At 37.5% G+C, this 18,350-nt stretch overlaps 2 protein-coding genes across 2 annotated transcripts; both read left to right on the top strand.

Annotated features, from left to right (window-relative positions):
• Positions 1 to 6,690: 6,690 nt before the first annotated feature.
• On the top strand, positions 6,691 to 9,968 carry LOC107630687 (Nuclear transport factor 2 (NTF2) family protein). Its single transcript, XM_016333890.3, has 3 exons — positions 6,691 to 7,723; positions 8,623 to 8,819; positions 9,328 to 9,968. The coding sequence occupies exons 1-3, from the start codon at positions 7,268 to 7,270 to the stop codon at positions 9,578 to 9,580; spliced, it is 906 nt and encodes a 301-aa protein (XP_016189376.1). The 5' UTR covers positions 6,691 to 7,267; the 3' UTR covers positions 9,581 to 9,968.
• A 1,585-nt stretch (positions 9,969 to 11,553) lies between these two features.
• Positions 11,554 to 12,884, top strand: LOC107630688 (uncharacterized). The gene is made up of 3 exons (XM_016333891.3): positions 11,554 to 11,984; positions 12,069 to 12,311; positions 12,411 to 12,884. Exons 1-3 carry the CDS (start codon positions 11,773 to 11,775, stop codon positions 12,445 to 12,447), a joined length of 492 nt encoding a protein of 163 aa, XP_016189377.1. The 5' UTR covers positions 11,554 to 11,772; the 3' UTR covers positions 12,448 to 12,884.
• The last annotated feature ends 5,466 nt before the right edge of the window (positions 12,885 to 18,350 follow it).

Here is an 18,350-nt window from a genome sequence, read left to right as displayed (position 1 = left end):
AAATGTGCTGTCTAGTTACTGAGTTGCAAAACTGACTCCGTTTTTTTTTTAAATATTTTTCAAGAATAAATACTTGAATATGTGAGTCTTTCTATTCAAGAGTAATGATCTGCAATGGGTACCTATTCCTTGTGTTCTTAGACGTAATCTGTTCCATATGTCACAGGCAGGATCCATCCATATTTATTTATTTATTTTATCATTTTTTAAAATATGTAATTATTTATTTCAGAATTTGTAAATTAAAAAAAATATTTGTAATCTTATTTATCGCATATTCGAATATGTTAGGCTTACCAGGGAACTATTTCCCTGAGCGCCAGTCATGGCTCATTTTGGGTCGTGACATGAGATATATCTATCTCTCACTAGTTGTGCATCAGAAGTGGCTGGTGCAGTCTCAATAGGCTACACACATGCATTGTTTTCTCTATCATCTTGGTTACCATCATCTTGAGGTTGCTCAACTTGCTGCTCAGATGCAGGAGCACCTCCTTCATTTTTCTTCTTTTTATCAGCAACAGCAGCATCAGCTACTCTCTTCTTCTTGCAACCTCTCCTTGTATGTCCCTTTTCACCACAGAAACTACAAGTAAAGGTTCCCAACTGCCTCTTTAGATGAACATTATCTCCATTGTTACTTTGAGGCTTAGGATTAGCTTTAGACTTTTTAGATCCTCCACCACCCTTCTCATCAGCATCTATCCTTCTCTTTATCTGTAGTTTTCCAGGTTTCCTCTTTATTTTTTGTGCATGTGGCCTGTTGCATTCCTCTCCATACTCCCATAATGGTTGTCCAGGAATCAGATTAATATGATGATTATATGTTTTCCTATATGACTCCATCATTAGCCAACGGTGACAAAAGTCTTCTGGTGGCTTGTTAACCCGAGACAGTGCATCACATGCATGCACACAAGGAATACCTGTATATAAACAACAGCCACATCAACCATGGATTTTAGTCATATACCATTAATCAGATTATTAATAGAACACAAAAACAATTACAATGACAATGCAAATGACCTGTAAGCATCCAAAATTGGCAAGTACATAGTCTTTTTCCTAAGTCCACCACATGGTTAGTTAGGTGTCCATGCACCTCAAACTTTTTGTATCCGTTATCCCCTGTCCAAATAGGCTTCCAATTCTTAGATTCTTTTCTAACTTTCTCCAATCGACTCTTTATAACGGACGGGAGCACTCCAATGTGATTGTTTAGTTTTGCCTTGTTCTTGAATATGGTCCGCATAATGAACATTCGAACCCACTCCAGCAATGTTATAATGGGCTTGGCTCTTGCATCCTTGATCTTTGCATTGAACATCTCACATGCATTGTTACAAATATTATCCAACTTCGACTTATGGCTGAATGAGCTTCTGGTCCATGCATCTCTTGACCATTTATCTAAATATGCCCATGCATCCTCATTCAATCTTTTTATCTTGTCCATTCCATCCCTGAACTCTTGATAAGTCATTGCCCTTGCACATTCCCACAAAAGTTTCCTTAGTTGTAAATCCTTCCAACTCTTGTTGAAATTTCTCCACAAATGCCAGACGCAAAAATGGTGATGGACATTGGACATTACCTCTTGCACTGCTAATATTAATCCATGCCAATTAGGAACATTATATAATAGTTTAGTCATAGTGTATTCATATGCATATCTACACATAGTTGATTCCTAATAGTTATGGTCGATCACCATAATAGTCCCTAACATAAACTCACCCTCCCCATAAAAGTCCTTCACATTTGTCAAGAGTACACATAACAGTCCCTGACATTTAAGTCGATAGCCCATAATAGACCCTAAATAGTACTTATGTACAATGGTTTAACAAAACATATAGTAACAGTCACATGTTCACTTCAACAATAGACGCACTAACCATGCCAATCATCAACTAATCACACAACATTCTAATCAAACAACTTTCAAACTAAATGGAACCTATGTGCACTAATATAGCATGCATACTCTCAAGTTATAAATTCAGCAAATAAACTGTATTATTCATTCACAACAAAATTGTCATAACAGTCATAACAGTTAACTGATAATAGGATTAATCTTTCTCGAAGATGCATGGTTACTTTTTGCATATCTGATAACAAAATCTATCTTTTTGCATAAAGCACCAGCCATTATCTTTGTAGTGTCTTAAGTCTAGATGTAGTAATTCAAGAAGCCACCTCCAGTTCTCTCTATTCTCTATCTCCACAATTGCCCACGCAATGACATAAATATGATGGTTCGCATCATGTCCAACCGCTGACAAAATTTGTCCACCAAACTGAGTCTTGAGGAATGCTCCATCTAATCCAATTAAAGGAAGGCAGCTAGCTTTGAACCCATTTTTACAACCACTTAAGCACACATAAATTCTCTCAAAAATAACTTCTCCGTTTGGTTAAGGTTTGGCACATATTTGTACTGTCGAACTGGGATTGGTTTTCAGCAAAGTCAAGCCATAGTCCCTCACTATCTTATATTGTTCCTTTTTATCACCATACACTACACTTCTAACATCCATCAAAGCTTTTGAGATTGAATTTTTTTTCAGTATCAAATCAAAACGTGTTCTGAAATAGGTCGTAGCTTCGCAGTGTCTGAAGTTAGGATATTTTCTGACTTTCTTCACAAGCTTGTTGCAGACTCAATTCCTATTGGCAGCCTTATTTTTGTCTTCTCGGGGACATGTGTGGTCGTCATTGAAGGTTTTGATATGCCAACAAGTGTCCTCATGGTCCCTTGACGCATAAACCACCAAAGGACACCCCTTAACCTTACAAACTGTCTTGCACCTTATGTTATCGTTCTTCGCAAGGCGTATGCACCTACCCTCTTGAATTGTATATTCCCTAACAGCTTCTCTAAAGTCCCATTTGGTGCCAAAATTTCATACCAATCTCAAGATGCAACTCACCAAATCTTGCATCCTCCCTAAACACTGGACATACATCATCAGAATCGTTGTCTTCTTCTAGTTCATCTTCTGAATTTGGAGGAGTCTTCATCTCCTCCGAGTGCCATAAATTGGCACCATTTGAATCAGCTCCAGGATCTACACCATATTCTACACCTTCAGCAAAACTACCAATAAAACTAAGATCTACTTCTTCATCACTAACTTCTTGCAAAAATGCATCATCCTCAAACAGAATCTTCTCCTTTTCTTTAGATAGAGGACCAACATTTGTCAATATCTTCTTTATCTGGTTCTTATTCACTCTATTCCTACTCTCACTGTTGACATTCTTCTCCCCAGTATCTAAATCAAAGGAGTTATCTTCATCAAGATTTGGTTTAAAAATGCTATCTTTTGCACTCTCATAAGAGTCAGAAGATACCTTAAATGGAATCTCATTGTTAAAAATTTTGCTCTTGAATCTTCTAGCAGCAGACCTTGTACAAGGTCTCCTAGATATACTACTTTTGTTGGGTTGTTTGGACTTGTTAGTTTTATCTGTTTTGGTGTTTTGGGTGGTCTTGATGGGTTTGCTGGGCTGGATGCTATTAGTGGACTTGTTTGGCTTGGCATGATTGACTTTGTTAGTGGATTTCTTGGTCTGATTTTGAGTATTTGAAATTGGTGGTGGTGGTTATGTACCTTTGGTGTTAAGGCAACTTTGGTCTTTGAGGGTAATGATTGTGTTAATCTTGGAGAATTTTTCTTCTATTGTGTATTGTCCTCCAAAACTTCTGACAGTGATACTCCATGCTCCAAATATACATCAATAACTCCGTTATTTTTCTTAACACACTTCACCATCTCTTTTATCTCCTTGTCACTATTCAAGCTTCTCAACCCGTTCTCTAAACTTTTCCCAGGAACATGCCACCAGCATTGCTTTATCTCATCATAACCAAGCTTTTTATGATAGTTCATCAGGTAGAAGATATCTAGAGTATCTACATCTAGATCACCTAAATAAGCCTTATTATCCGGATAATATACCATTGTTTCTTCTTGATTTTCTTTGAAATCACCCCGTGATGAAACATAATATCTAATATCTCTTCTATCTGGAAAAAAAAATTCAAAAACCATTACTTGACAACCACCATAAATACAAACAGATTTTTCTGTCCTATTTACACTAACTATTTGTAGGATATAGCCATTTTATTTAAATAATATATGTTTCCTAAAACAACAACAAAGTTATACAAATTCAATCATACAAAAAGAGCTTATATACATATACAAACAATACAATGATATCTTAGATGTTTGAATAATCAATTCATGAAATATTTTCAGCTGCACATAGACACCTCTATTACAGGGCAAATAGAACACTCATGACCATGAAACAGAGCATGGTTTCTAACTTTTTTCAGTACTTAAACCCTCCACTAGTTAACACTCATTGTTACCCTAAACCCAAATATACCAAATGTAAACTTGCTAAACCTTCGTTAACAATGAAGGTTGTCCATCTAAAGAAGAGACAATAACACACACCATAATCAAACAGAGCATCCTTATGAAACTCCAACCTAATCAAACTTTAGAACCATAGTAACGAAAATAAAAAAGCAAATAACACCAACCACACTCACAACACAAACATAAAAAAAAACTACCATGCATTATAAAAAAAAGAATAAAAGAAAAAATGTACCTTCACCAATAGCAAAACCTCTTCTTTATGATGGAGGAGGAGACGAACGACGAAAGGAGACCTGATTTTGATGTCTTCTGGATACAAAAATTTTAACCTCATGGAGGGATCTCTACGGTAACGTCATTGATGAAGAGAGTAGGAAGAAGAAGAAGAAAAAGAAGAAGACGGAGGGTGGAAGTGGAGAAGACGAGTGAAGGGAGAGTGTTTGATCAAACTCGTTTAACATTTTCATTTTGACTAGAACGATGATGTTTTTAACAAAATGGAGCGCTAAACCAAAACGCCAACGTTTTGGCTCTCTCTAGCGTGGTAACTTCGTGACACGTCAGAACGTCGGTGATGACTCATTACCGAAAAGATGATCGGAATTATTATGGTGCCCAGAGTCGTATCTGAAGAACTACAATAGTACAATTGGGATCTCAAAGACCACATTGAGTAATGACCTGAATCTTAAGGACTATTATGGGGATTTATTCTGCGAAACTGGAACTTTTGCAAGCATCAGCAACAAACCACATGGTTGTCATATGTTAATATATAGTATCATGTTGCAAAGAAAATAAAATAGTGCATGCAGCAAGAAACAGTGAGAAGCGCATGAGGAAGAGGAAAACAAGAAGATAGAGACACGCACCAAATTCCATGATTGTGTTTTGTAAGCCAAAGATGTTGACTCCCATGTCTGATATTTGGACAACTCTTGAACGTAGGTCTTATTATGATCCCTTATTTGATCTTGTCAGTGTCGCTATCTACATTTCCATTATGCAGTGCACAAGATCGAGAATCCTCATTAGAATCAATTGATTCTTTTTTGTCACTTCCTTAGGAGTTAGGACTTAGATTGTCATCCGCGGCTAATTCGCTATGCAACTTCTATTGCTATTGCTATATCTTCATTATAGTACAATAAGTACATATTTATCCAAATTGACGGCAACTTAATTATTACAGGCCATAATAGAGTCACAATGTACAGCAGTAAGATTTACATTTACATTTAACGATATAATGACTCCAATGCACAGCGCAACTGTTGAAATACTTGTAATTGCGCCAATTATATTTTTTTAAAGAAAAAGGTGTTGAAATTCTATTTATTTTTATAAAATGTATACCAATACGTGAAAAAAAATTCTAATTCAAATATTTTCAAAAAAAGTTAAAACAAAATAACACTGGAAGTGTATTACTAATAATTTTAAGTTAAAAAATAACTTTTATACAAAATGTTATTTTTTTACTATTTTCATTTTAGTTTCTTACACTTATTATATTGTGTTATTGTACAGCTTTTTTTAAGTGAATAATTATATAGTAGTTTTTTTTTTTTTGTTCTTGAATTATATAGGGTGTGTTTGGTAAACGCGTTGGTGAAGAAAGAATTGCGGTTGAGCTCCTTAAAAGTTTCACTTTTATGTTTGGAAATTTTTTTCTTTCTAAACGCAGAAACGATTCTACCTCTGAACCCACGTTGAGAAGAAGCTAAAATTTGTAGCTTCTGCGTTTCACATGGTTGCTGATTACCTTTTAAAAATTAGGTGAGAAAATTTCTTCTTTTTTACCAACCTTACCCTTCATTTTCTTCTATAAAAAGGATACCAATAACTATAAATTTCACAGTAGTTCTCTGTTCTTTCTACTTTTTCATAGTTCTTCCTTCCATTTTTTTTTCATCAAAATCGTTCAAATTTATTTCAATTACTAGTAAATTGAATATTTTAATTTTTTATTATTTTTAATACTCATTTTTATATTTTAATTTTTAGTATTACGATTTCTGATGTTGTGTTTTTTATATGAGTTTTTTTTATCATTTCTTATACTATTTTTTATATATATATTTTTTATAAATTTTTTTAATTTTTGTTTGACTTTGTTTATATGATTTTTTATTTATTTTATTGTATTTCTTTTATACATATGACAAATATTGTTGATTTTTTTTTTTATAGTAGTTGAATATCCTAAACCTTATGCTTCATCCCACCCGTCTCCCTCGGCCCTTATTTTTTATAGAAGAAAAAAAAAAGAGTAAATGTTAAGATTTAATTTTATAAAAGAGTTCTAGTTTAATCATTCACATTTATTTATTTTAAAAAACACTCAAATAGACAAATACTCAATCATCCGTTTTATTCCTAGTCCATAATCATGGTGGATGGAGGCATGCAGAAACATTTAGTAATTAAAATGTTAAAATTTTGAAACCGTTGGTTTGATCTATTTGTTTGTGGAGAAGAAAATCAAGAAATAGTGAAATATACAGAGGGGCCTGTATTTGACCGAAGGCAACCGCAATGCAGTAGTGGCTGCAGCGGTTTCAGTCAGTTTGTGAGTCAGCACCACCTCTCTCTCAGCCCTCTGCTGCCTCTGCTTCTGCCGCTGTTACTTAATTGAATTCTTTTTCTAAATTTCTCTTTTCTAACGCTCAAATTCCAATAACCCCCGAAAAATTAAAACAGAGTTAGGGTTTGGGTTTGGCACCAATTAATACTTACAACAGCCCTACTACTACTAGTTGCGATGTGATGCGAGGGGCACTCACGCACTCACTGAGAAGAACGAAGTTAGGGTTTTTGATGTTGTTGTGGGAATTCCAAGTTTTAATGTCCTATGAATGGAGATTTCCTCTGTCACTGTCTTGTCGGAGCCATTCCTCATCGCCGTTACTGTAACCGCTCTCTGTTTCTTCCTCGCCATCTTCTCACTTCTCAGATCATCCTCTCTCTCTTCTCCCCTCTCCAAATTCGCACCTTTTCATTCCAAGAACCACCGCGATTCTGGCTGCTCCTGCAACGGTACCGTTTCGCCCTCCGATTCCGCCCCCTACTTGAACGGCGGCGCCGCCCAAATGCTCGACCCCACTCCTCCCGTCCCAGCTCCCGTTGCCCCAGCGGTGCTGGCGGAGCGGCGCACAGGGTCGTCGTCGATGATGGAGGAATTGGTTCCGGAGATTACGACTCATGCCCTCAGTTATTTGGATTATCCAAGCTTGTGTCGTCTTTCTATGACCAATTCTTTGATGCGAAAGGCTGCCAACGATGACAATGCCTGGAAGGCCCTCTATCACAAGGTGAATTCAATTCTCAACCTATTTATTTCTTGACCTAATTATCTATAGGTGGGTGTCTGAATTGAAGTGTTTATAATGTTTGAATATTGTGCAACTAGATGACTCAGTAGTCACTAATAGGATTTTCTGATTCCTGTGATGTTTTATTATTTCCTCTTTGTAGGGTATCAATAATGCCGCTGACATTCCAATGGGATTTTCTGAAATTTTATGTGTTCTGTCTTAGAGTGTTATTAAATATTAGCTGATCATATCAAAAAAGAATGTATTAGCTGCTTTGATTTTAAGAATTCATATGCATAGTTGAGATTTTGGCTGCTTTCAAAATACCGCCGTAGGTCTTAGGGAGAGAAAAGCTCATCAATTTGTGACTTTGGTTGTTCATGACTTAATGGTAATACATTTGCTGTTTGTTGTTTTCTTTCCCCTAAAATGTTCAATATGGACTGTATGAAAGGAGGAGACATACTTGTCTTGGTAGGAAGAACTAAATATGGGAATTGTAGAAGGCATACTGAATTGGGTTTTCAACCTTCTCTTTAGGGGGAGGAACAAGGGGTTTATCTGTTGCATGACATTTCCCTCCTTTCTCTAAGTAAATCTATGAAATCCAAATAAGCCTTTTTTTCTATTTCCTCTCCTCCGTCAATTATAAATTTGAAAATATATATATTAGGGCAGTAGATGTAGAACTATGGAATAGTTCAGGGGAACTGATTATATATGGCCACAAAGAAAATTGGTAGAAACTATTAATACCGTCTAATTTGTCCCATCAAATTGATTAACTGAGGACGTGCATGATCTTTCATTGTATTTTTCAGTTGAGTTTCATCATTCTCATTTTTATCCACCATGTTTCTTCAGTCATAACCTTTTTGAAATTATTTTTTCTTCAGGACTTCACATTGGAACAAGATACTATTACACCAAGTAATGGGTGGAAGGCATACTATGCTGCAACAAGAGCAATTGTGAATATTAATACAGAATTCTTCAACATTGTAAGAGATAAGTCTCTTCAATCAATGAGTCGTTTTTGGCTAAATGCAGATTACGTGAAGTGCATTCATGCCTCAGGAGAACTCTTTTCAGGGTATGGCTTTTTGTTTCTTAAATGGTTGAATCTGCTTTTGCTTTTAATTTACCAACTGCACCGGCAGTGTCTTTCTCATATTTTTGGACATTCTCGTGTTGACTTCATGTGTGCTTGCATGATATGGTCTGAAACTTGAAAAGATTGTTTTTGAGGTCTCAGTCTCATGTATGTAAATTTCACGTAAGTTGTTGGGGGCCTATAGTTGAATTAGATCACATTTCATCAAGCATGCCACCAAAGTTCCTGTTAGTATTGACTGAACACTCTAGGGACTAGTTTTTGGCTAACAAAGCTAGTTTTAGAGCTAATTTGGAGCTTGACACTCCTGAGATATGAGCATTTTGACGAATTTATGAATTTATTTTATTCTATTTTTTAAAACTGATCCTATTTATTCCATAAACAGCTTGTTTTAAATTTGTGGAGTTGCATTTTTTCTTTTGTCCAACTTCTGCCACACTAGCGGGCAAATATATGTTCAATAATGCAATTACCTATGCCACAGGTATAACGCGGTAATGCAGAGTTGGCAAATTATGTTCAACTGGGAGCAAGGATTAAATTTTCAGGTTCGGGATGTACGTGCTCGGGTCTTGACGGACATGGCTTGGGTCACCATGAAAACATATGTTGACATGGATACCGGACCATTTAACGTTACCAATGTCTTTGAGTCCCACAATGGACGGTGGTATATGGTTCATCATCACAGTTCTGTGATGAACGGTGAGGTGGAGCAACATATTGTGCATGGATAAATATAGTGATACATTGTTATGTCTGATACTGGTTACCAAAGGCGATTTTATTTGGAGAAGCAAGTTACTTAAATTTTAGTGATTTCTCTGGAAAATCCTTTTTTTTCTATTAATTTTTCATTGAGTTCCATTTTCATACTGTATATAAGACAAGAAGTTGCAATGGCGCCAGAAAGAGTTTATAAGTACAGTGGTAAGTGGTGGGTTAAAGTAAAAACAAAAGAAGAGTTGGAACTTGGAAGGCATTGCTTGTCAATGTCATTGAGGAGTTATCTGGCACCAAAACTTTAGGTTAAGGCAACACATGTGAAAACTGAAAACCAAGGTTGTGCTGTGCAGTGTAGTCACGAGAGCAAATGCACAAAGCATTCTCCATTTTTGTTGTTCATACTACGAGAGGCGTGCATCTTTTTTTTCCTTGTTTTTGCTGAAAATTCAACAATCAATCCTATGCTAACCATGCTTTGAATGTAAAGCTTGATTATTACCGTTTTTGAACAGGTGGTATTGGTGCAAATGTACAAGTATTGAAAACGTTAACAATGCTATGATTAAAAAGAAAGTTGATGATAGATTTTCTGTATGATAAAAACCGAAAGCACAAAAAGATAATCTACGTGTGAAAAAGAAAATAAAAGAAATGGCAGTTTAAGAAAGAGATGTTTTATTTGAACAACTTAAATTTGTATATTTTAATCCAAAATTCTTGAAAATAGCATGTCTTAAAAATGTAATTTGGTCGAGGATGGATTAGTATTTTTAACCAAGGGGAATGTTATATCTATATTTATACCTGTTATATATTTTCTACTTTTTGTATTTAAAATGGTTAATAAAAAATAAAAATAAAAATAAAATATTATTTTAGTTTACAATATTTGGACTAAATTATAATTTAGTTTCTAATGTTTCAAACGTCTTATTTCTTCTTTAAGTCCTAAAAAGTTTTAAACATGTTAATAGAAGGAGTGTCCCAAAAAGTTTTAAACATGTTAATAGAAGGAGTGACGTTTTAAACATGTTAATAGAAGGAGTGTCCCAAAAAGTTCTTCTTTAAGTCCCAAAAAGTTTTAAACATGTTAATAGAAGGAGTGTCCCAAAAAGTTTTAAACATGTTAATAGAAGGAGTGACGTTTTAAACATGTTAATAGAAGGAGTGTCCCAAAAAGTTTTAAACATGTTAATAGAAGGAGTGACGTGGTATTTCTTATTTAAGTCCCAAAAAATTTTAAACATGTTAATAGAAGGAGTGACGTGGTAGATATTAATAACATTATTAGTTAAGTCATATTTTTTTTAGGTTTAATTACTCTGCTGGTCCCTATAGTTTCGCAAAATTTTCAATTAGATCTTTATATTTTTTTTCTTTTAATTGAGTCATTGCACCAATTTTTTTTTTACTTGGGTTCCTACACTTTTTTTTCCTTTTATTTAGGTCCCTGTGCCAATTTTTTTTTTAGTTGGGTCCCTATAAAATTATGCCAATTACTACTAAGAGGAACTTATTTAAAAAAAACGCGGTCCCTCAGTTCTTGGTAGAGGTCTTATTGCCTGGTCATTATTGACCGCGTCTTGATGTTCTTGATTGGACTCATACGCAATGTGTCCGTCTTCATGCTGGTCGTCCGCCATTGTGCGTTGATCTCCAGGTTCCGGGCAACGACGCCAATGTTTTGGGGTTTACCTAAAACCGTATGATTGGGTTCGAATGAAAGGCCCAAACATTAGAGGAGGGTGGTCTCCGACTTATTCACGTCCGGGAGTCGTCGTCCGAATTGTACGAATGCGTTTAAATAGGTAGGGGGAGTGGGTGAGAAATTTTGGGAGGCAGTTACTCACTTAGTTAAGTGTGAGCTGTCTGTTTCGAGCTATTCCAACTTCTTAAAAGAAGTCAGATACGTGGACGAGACCATTCTCTTTGATTAAATCTCTTAACTTTATTAGGCCTATATTTTGGATTAGGGTATGAACAAATTCTTTTATGCTGAAAGGAAAAATCTGGCTGTGATGGGAGGAAACATGAGATGAGTCGGTCGTGTTAATGAGAAGATATTAGAGGGAGGCAGGCCCAGGGACAGGATGGGTATATTTTAGTGGTTAGTGGTTACTGTGAGTAAGCTAGCACCTCATAAAATTAAAGGGCTTTTGAGACTGTGGTGCGCGTTATCCAGCCAGAGAGTGAGAGAAAGAGAATGGATATAGCTCTTTTCTCGGTTCAATCTTCTCTCCCTCTTCCTAATCAGCCTCATGCCCGATTGAACAAGCATAATACCTCATGTCAAACAATCTCTTACCATCTTTCTTCTAAGTCATTTGTTGCTCTGTGCTCTGCTTCACCGAGTTCTTCTTCTTCTTCTTCAGTGGTTGGGGTTCCTGATGAATCTGGATACGGCACCACACAGAGGTAAGGTACCTATAGCTATGATGATTTTGCCATGTCCTTGTATCGGTACTATATGATAACTGAGTGGGATTGGGTGGGTGACAGCGGGGGTTGTAAGGCATGTGGAAGAGAAGAGATAGAGAAAGGGTGCAATGGTAAAGGAAGGATGCAGGGTGGGATTGCCACTGTTCCTGGATTTGGTTGGTGGCCCATTAAAGCTTATAGACCATGCCCGGGTTTCGTGGCCTCCGGTGGTCGCTATCGCCGATACGGACAAAGCATGGACGAGGTTGCCTTCGGCCGTGGTCCTACTCCCTCTTCCTCTCCCACCGACTCTAACCCGATAAGGTATGTATTTGATGAGTTAGGGTTTAGGGTTGGGGACCCTTAATCATGATTTTCTATGCTGACCTCGTTGTTTCGCTGCTTGCCTGGTAATGTTTTCAGCAACAAGAAGCAAGATCCCAAGAAATCAAAGAGATAATATAATAGCCTTCACACTCACTGCATTGCTCAATGTGGTTCTGCTTCGGATGTTCTGCTCTACACTCGTACACTCGTTCACTATTCCGCAATTAAATTTTGCGGATGTAATGCAACCATGTAATACTTCTTTCGGTTCCTATTAGAGCAAACATAACTTCAAAAATCTTAACTACATTAAGAGTTTCTCCATTTTAAGTATAAGTTATAAGGAACACTACACTACAACGTCCAGCAGGGGAGAAATTGCAAATCTTGCCAGGGAAAAAAGGGTTCATGGGTTCATACCCCTCTATCTCTCTCCAGATTACATTTTTGTTGGTTTCTTATTCTCTTATAATTCAAACTAATTTAATTTCAATACATTTTAAGTGTGAAAAACAGAAGTATTATATACATATTGCTCATCATCTCCACTACTCGACTTCTGCAGGGAAATCCTCTCGACTTCTCAGTTATACATATATCATAATTTAGTTTTTATGTACTACTAATAAACCATTACATCTATGTCACAATAGCATCCTGTTTGGTATTATTCAGCTGGTTGTTATCTTAAAATGTTTACACATGCAATATTTTATTAGACAATACTATACTGTTTCTGCATAATAGGTAAAATCTAAATTTAAAAGTATATATGCAAATTGATCTTTAATGAAATTTAGATTAGACATTTTATCCCCTTTAAATTTTTATTATTTTAGAAGTCTTTAAATAATACTTTTGGTTAGACAGTTTGATTCTTTTATCGCTTCCCATCAAACATTTAGTCATCGTCTCTCGGTCTTTGTCTCTCTACCAAACGCTATTTAAATGTCTATTAAAAGGTTAAGTATAATTTATATTCTTGAAGTTTAAGCTGAAAATTTTATTCATTCCAAATTTTTTTTTTCCATTCGAATTCGTCCTTAATATTTAACTTGGTTTTAAAATCATTATTTCTCTAATTTTGGACAAAAAAAACTCTTGCATAGAATCGCACTTTTTTTCACCTGATATAGATCCACTATTTTTGCACTTACAATCTTAAATCAAAACAATTTCAGACAAAAATTGAACATCTATACAATTAACCAGAAGAATAAGCAACAAGAACAACAACTAACAGAGACTGAAGAAGAAGAATTAACAAGTAACAACAAAAAGAAGACGACTTAGACCACCGTGCGCGAGCAATGCTAAAGGCGATGCGACGAGAAGAGGACAACTCAAACCACCGTCGCCCACGTATCTATCCGCCCACATCATCGTCGCCAGTGGGTCTGACTGTTCGTGTCGCTGTCGCCAGCATATCTGTCCACCGTGTTGTTGTTCAGCGTCTCTATCTGCTCACGTCATTTACCCCCGCTTGTCTACTCACCTCTCTGCTCTCCTTTTTTGCCACATCTTTGCTGCCTCTTTACCCACCTTCTTCTGCCGTGGGTGGCGTATTAAGGGGAGATTTCGTTTGTAGGATTTTTGCGGGCAACAGTAGACTGAACATGCATTGAGAGGGGGATTCACACGCAAGGCGATGCAATAGGATGGAGCGATGATCAAAGCAATATGATGACGGTGGCACGGTTTTGAGTGCAGCGGAGAGACAAAGAACCCTTGGAGGTTTTGCGTTTTTCTTGAATCATGGTGGAAAGAGTTTTTCTTTTAATTTTCTTAGGAAAGAAGGGTATTTTTGTCCAAAAGAATGATTTTAAAACTAAGTTGGATTTTAGGGACGAATTCGAATGAAAAAAAAAAGGTTGGGGACAAATAAAATTTTTGACGTAAACTTTAGGGACCAAATCGTAGTTAACCCCTCTATTGAATAAATAAGATTTTAACAAATTTTATTATAAGGTAATTAGATTTCTAATAAATACCATTATAAGAAACAATTATTCTTCTTATAGAGGGATAGTTCTATTTCAAAGGCTTCTAAAATAATAAAATTTGTTGAAGATCAAAATGTTAGTTTAAAAAATTTTTTTTTTTGAATAAAGAAAAGCTCAACACACTAAAGTGGAGCAACACAAAGAACCAAGTTACAAGAAAAAGGTAAAACAGAGGTAACCTATAGCGACTAATCCATTGTCATCTCCGGCATTGCCACCAACAACCTCATGGATCAGCACCATACCACTCTTTGAAGCTCACCACCGACCTCAATTTGATGTCCTCAACGCTACTTTCTTCATTCTTAAATATTCTCGCATTTCGTTCCATCCAATTATTCCAAATTATTGCACAGAAATCAACCAACCACTTATTCTGCTCAACTTTTTTACCAGGCTCTCCTATCCAACTCTCAAACAAGTCCTTGATCGAGCCTGGAACAACCCAAACTGTATCAAAGTATGTCAACCAAGCACACCACACCTGTCAAGTAAACTCACAGCAGAGGAATAAATGATGAACAAATTCTACATCTTTTTTACACAAAACACAGGTATTATCATTTAGATGACTGACACCTAGTCTACTCAGTCTCTCTTTGGTATTTACTCTTCCCACTAAGACAAACCATGCGAAGAGCTCAATTTTTGGCAGAACCAAGCCTCTCCAAATTGAGCTAGTAAAGCTGTAGCTTGTGACTTCCTCCAATGCAGTTTCTGTCTACAACACCTGCACAAAAGAGTTAGTAGAAAAATACCTTTTTTTCTTTTTATCAAATTTTCACACCACGCTGTCCTCTCTACCAGGTGATAATTTAATTGGTCTTAGCCTTTCATGAAGTTGGTTGACAAGTGCCAACTCCCATTGAAACAATTCTCTCCTCCAAAGAAAATTCCATATCCACTCTAACCCATCCCAAAACCCACAATCCTCTATAACAGATCCTTGCTGGTTTGAAACAAAGAAAAGTCTCGGAAATCTCTCTTTCAAGGGTCCACCTTGTAACCAATTATCCTCCCAAAAACGAGTTCTCCTCCCGTCTCCTATTTCCATAGATAGCCCACAAAGAATTTTGTCTTTTACATGTTGCTTCTTTATCTTCAATTGACAGATATCTTTCCACGAACCTCCTCTTGTGGGTAGTAACTGATTTGCTAGCATCATATTTGGATTTAAGCCATTACACGAACATACAATCTTCTTCCACAACGGACAATCCTCCTTTGAAACCGTCACCACCACTTAAACAGAAGTGCTGTATTCCTAATTACAGCATCCCCCACTCCCAAGCCTCCTAGCTTTTTCGGAGCCTGCACCAATTCCCATTTTACCAGAGGCATACCATTATTACCATCCTCTTTTCTCCATAAAAATTTCTTTGCAACGCAATCAACTTTTCTGCTACCCCTTTTGGCATCTTATATAAGCTATGATAGTAGACTGGCAAGCTATTAAGCACATACTTGATAAGAACTAACTTTCCAGCTTTGTTAAGTACCTTTGCTTTCCACAGACTGAGCTTTTCTTCTACCTTGTCTATAATCGGTTTACATGTCTTCACCAGTCGAGGATTTACTCCTAAGGGTATTCCCAAGTACCTTACAGGTAGGACCGCTTCAATACATCCTAGTAGCCCACATATATTTGTCACCCACTCCGATTCACAATTAACGGAAATCAAATTTGATTTGTCAAAGTTGATACTTAGTCCAGACATGAGTTCAAAGCATCACATGAGCCTCTTATTTTTTTTGAAACAAAGGAAGCTCAACACATTAAAGTGGAGCAAATAAAAGAAAAAAGAAGACACATAACTAGCTACCAACAAATAAACCAACCCCTACTATCCCCAGTACTCTCATCCTCCCCCAGGATCACCACCACTCCATTCCGTGTAGCTCATCAACGTCCTTGTGTGTATGACCTCCAGGCTTGCTCTTGCATTCTTGAAGATTCGTGCATTCCGTTCCAACCAGATGTTCCAAATCACTGCAAAGAACACTGACATCCACATCTTCTTCCCCTGTTGTCTATTATGCATTCCATGCCAACTCTCAAACATTTCTTTAACAGTTCCGGGAATCACCCACTCCCTTCCTAGTAACCTCAGCCACTTGCACCACACCTGCCATGTTACCTCACACCTAAGGAATAAATGCTCAACAGATTCTAATTCCTTGGTACACAGTACACACATACTATCCCCCAGAATGTTGACTCCTAGTTTAGTCAGCCGCTCCTTGGTGTTAACTCTACCCACTAGCACAAACCACCCAAAGAGCTCAATTCTCGGAGGAACGAAACCTTTCCAAATGGAACTCGTGAAGCTATAACTCGTTATCTCAGCTGATAATGTCTCCGCTTGTATAGCCTGGATCACAGAACTAGTAGAGAAAATACCTTTATTTTCAAACTTCCACACCACATTGTCCTCCCTACCTGATGACAACCTCACTGGCCTTAACCTCTCATGCAGTTGATTGACAAGCTCCAGCTCCCATTGGAACAGTGCCCTCCTCCATTGAAAATTCCAAATCCAATCAAGCCCATCCCAAAAACCACACTCCCCGATGACAAGTCCTTGCTGACTGGAAATAGAGTAGAGTCTCGGATGACTTCCTTTCAGAGTACCACCTTGAACCCAGTTATCTTCCCAAAATCGAGTCTGCATACCATTGCCTACTTCCATTGCCAGTCCACTTACCACTTTATCACGAATCCGCGGTTCTTTTATATTCAGCTGACATATGTCCTTCCAAGGGCCACCCTTTACTGGTAAAGGCTGAGTTGCTAACATGACATCCGGGTTCAACTTATTACACGAACACACAATCTTCTTCCACAGCGGGCAATCCTCCTTTGAAAACCTCCACCACCACTTAAACAGAAGCGCTGTGTTTCTCAGCACTGCATCACCAACCCCCAATCCCCCAACCTTTTTTGGAGCCTGAACTATCTCCCACTTTACCATAGGTATACCATAGTTCCCGTTCTCCTTGCACCACATAAAGTTCCGTTGTAAAGCAATCAGCTTGTCCGCTACCGCCTTCGGCATCTTGTATAGACTAAGGTAGTAGATGGGGAGACTATTCAGCACCGATTTGATAAGGACCAGCTTACCTGATTTATTCAAAACCTTGGCTTTCCACAAACTCAGCTTCTGTTCCACCTTATCAATGATTGGTTTCCAAGTCTTCACCAAGCGCGGATTTGCACCTAGAGAAACTCCCAAGTATCTAACCGGTAGAGAAGCTTGTTGGCATCCCAGCAGTCCACATGCCTGATCAATCCATCCTTGCTTACAGTTCACCGATATCAGATTCGATTTATCAAAGTTAATGCTCAGCCCAGACATCAACTCAAAGCACCGTAACAGTCTCTTATAGTTTACAATTGTTTCAGTCTCCGGCGGGCAGAATAAAATAGTGTCATCTGCAAATTGTAGGTGTGACAGTTCAATAAGATCTCCCCCTACCAGCAGTGGAGCAATGCGGCCATTCCTCACAGCCTCCCCCAACATCCTATGCAACACATCTACAACTAATACGAATAGCAATGGAGAAAGTGGGTCCCCTTGTCTTAGTCCCCTCTCCATCTTGAATGGCTTGGAAGGTGCCCCGTTTACCAAGACTGCCATGGTGGCCGTAGTAACACACTCTTTCACCCAGCTCCTCCATTTTTGGCCGAAGCCCATTTTCTGTAGCACAATGTCAACAAAATCCCATCTCACTCTGTCATAGGCCTTCTGAAAATCCAGTTTGATAATGACTGCTGACTTTTTCCGAGTCTTCAGCCAATGAACCGTCTCGCAGGCTATGAGTGCACCATCATGAATTTTTCTTCCCTTTACAAATGCAGTCTGAGTCTCTCCAACCAGTCCCGACATCACAGATCGCATCCTGTGCACCAACACTTTCAAAATCACTTTGTACACACACCCCACCATACTAATCGGCCTAAAATCCTTCACCTCCTTTGCACCTTCAAACTTTGGAGCTAGTGTCACCCACGTTACATTGACATCCTTTGGCA

Source organism: Arachis ipaensis, chromosome B3 (genome assembly GCF_059453495.1).
Source record: "Arachis ipaensis isolate K30076 ecotype BB chromosome B3, ASM5945349v1, whole genome shotgun sequence".
Classification (NCBI taxonomy): domain Eukaryota; kingdom Viridiplantae; phylum Streptophyta; class Magnoliopsida; order Fabales; family Fabaceae; genus Arachis; species Arachis ipaensis.
This window is presented reverse-complemented; position numbering and strand designations above follow the sequence as displayed.

Excerpts from the sequence above, each read along its gene's own strand:
- LOC107630687 (XM_016333890.3), top strand. The coding sequence starts at position 7,268 with ATGGAGATTTCCTCTGTCACTGTCTTGTCGGAGCCATTCCTCATCGCC. Across the intron at positions 7,724-8,622 it reads GGAAGGCCCTCTATCACAAG|GACTTCACATTGGAACAAGA; the intron begins GTGAATTCAATT and ends TTTTTTCTTCAG. Across the intron at positions 8,820-9,327 it reads TCAGGAGAACTCTTTTCAGG|GTATAACGCGGTAATGCAGA; the intron begins GTATGGCTTTTT and ends CCTATGCCACAG.
- LOC107630688 (XM_016333891.3), top strand. The coding sequence starts at position 11,773 with ATGGATATAGCTCTTTTCTCGGTTCAATCTTCTCTCCCTCTTCCTAAT. Across the intron at positions 11,985-12,068 it reads GGATACGGCACCACACAGAG|CGGGGGTTGTAAGGCATGTG; the intron begins GTAAGGTACCTA and ends GGTGGGTGACAG. Across the intron at positions 12,312-12,410 it reads ACCGACTCTAACCCGATAAG|CAACAAGAAGCAAGATCCCA; the intron begins GTATGTATTTGA and ends TAATGTTTTCAG.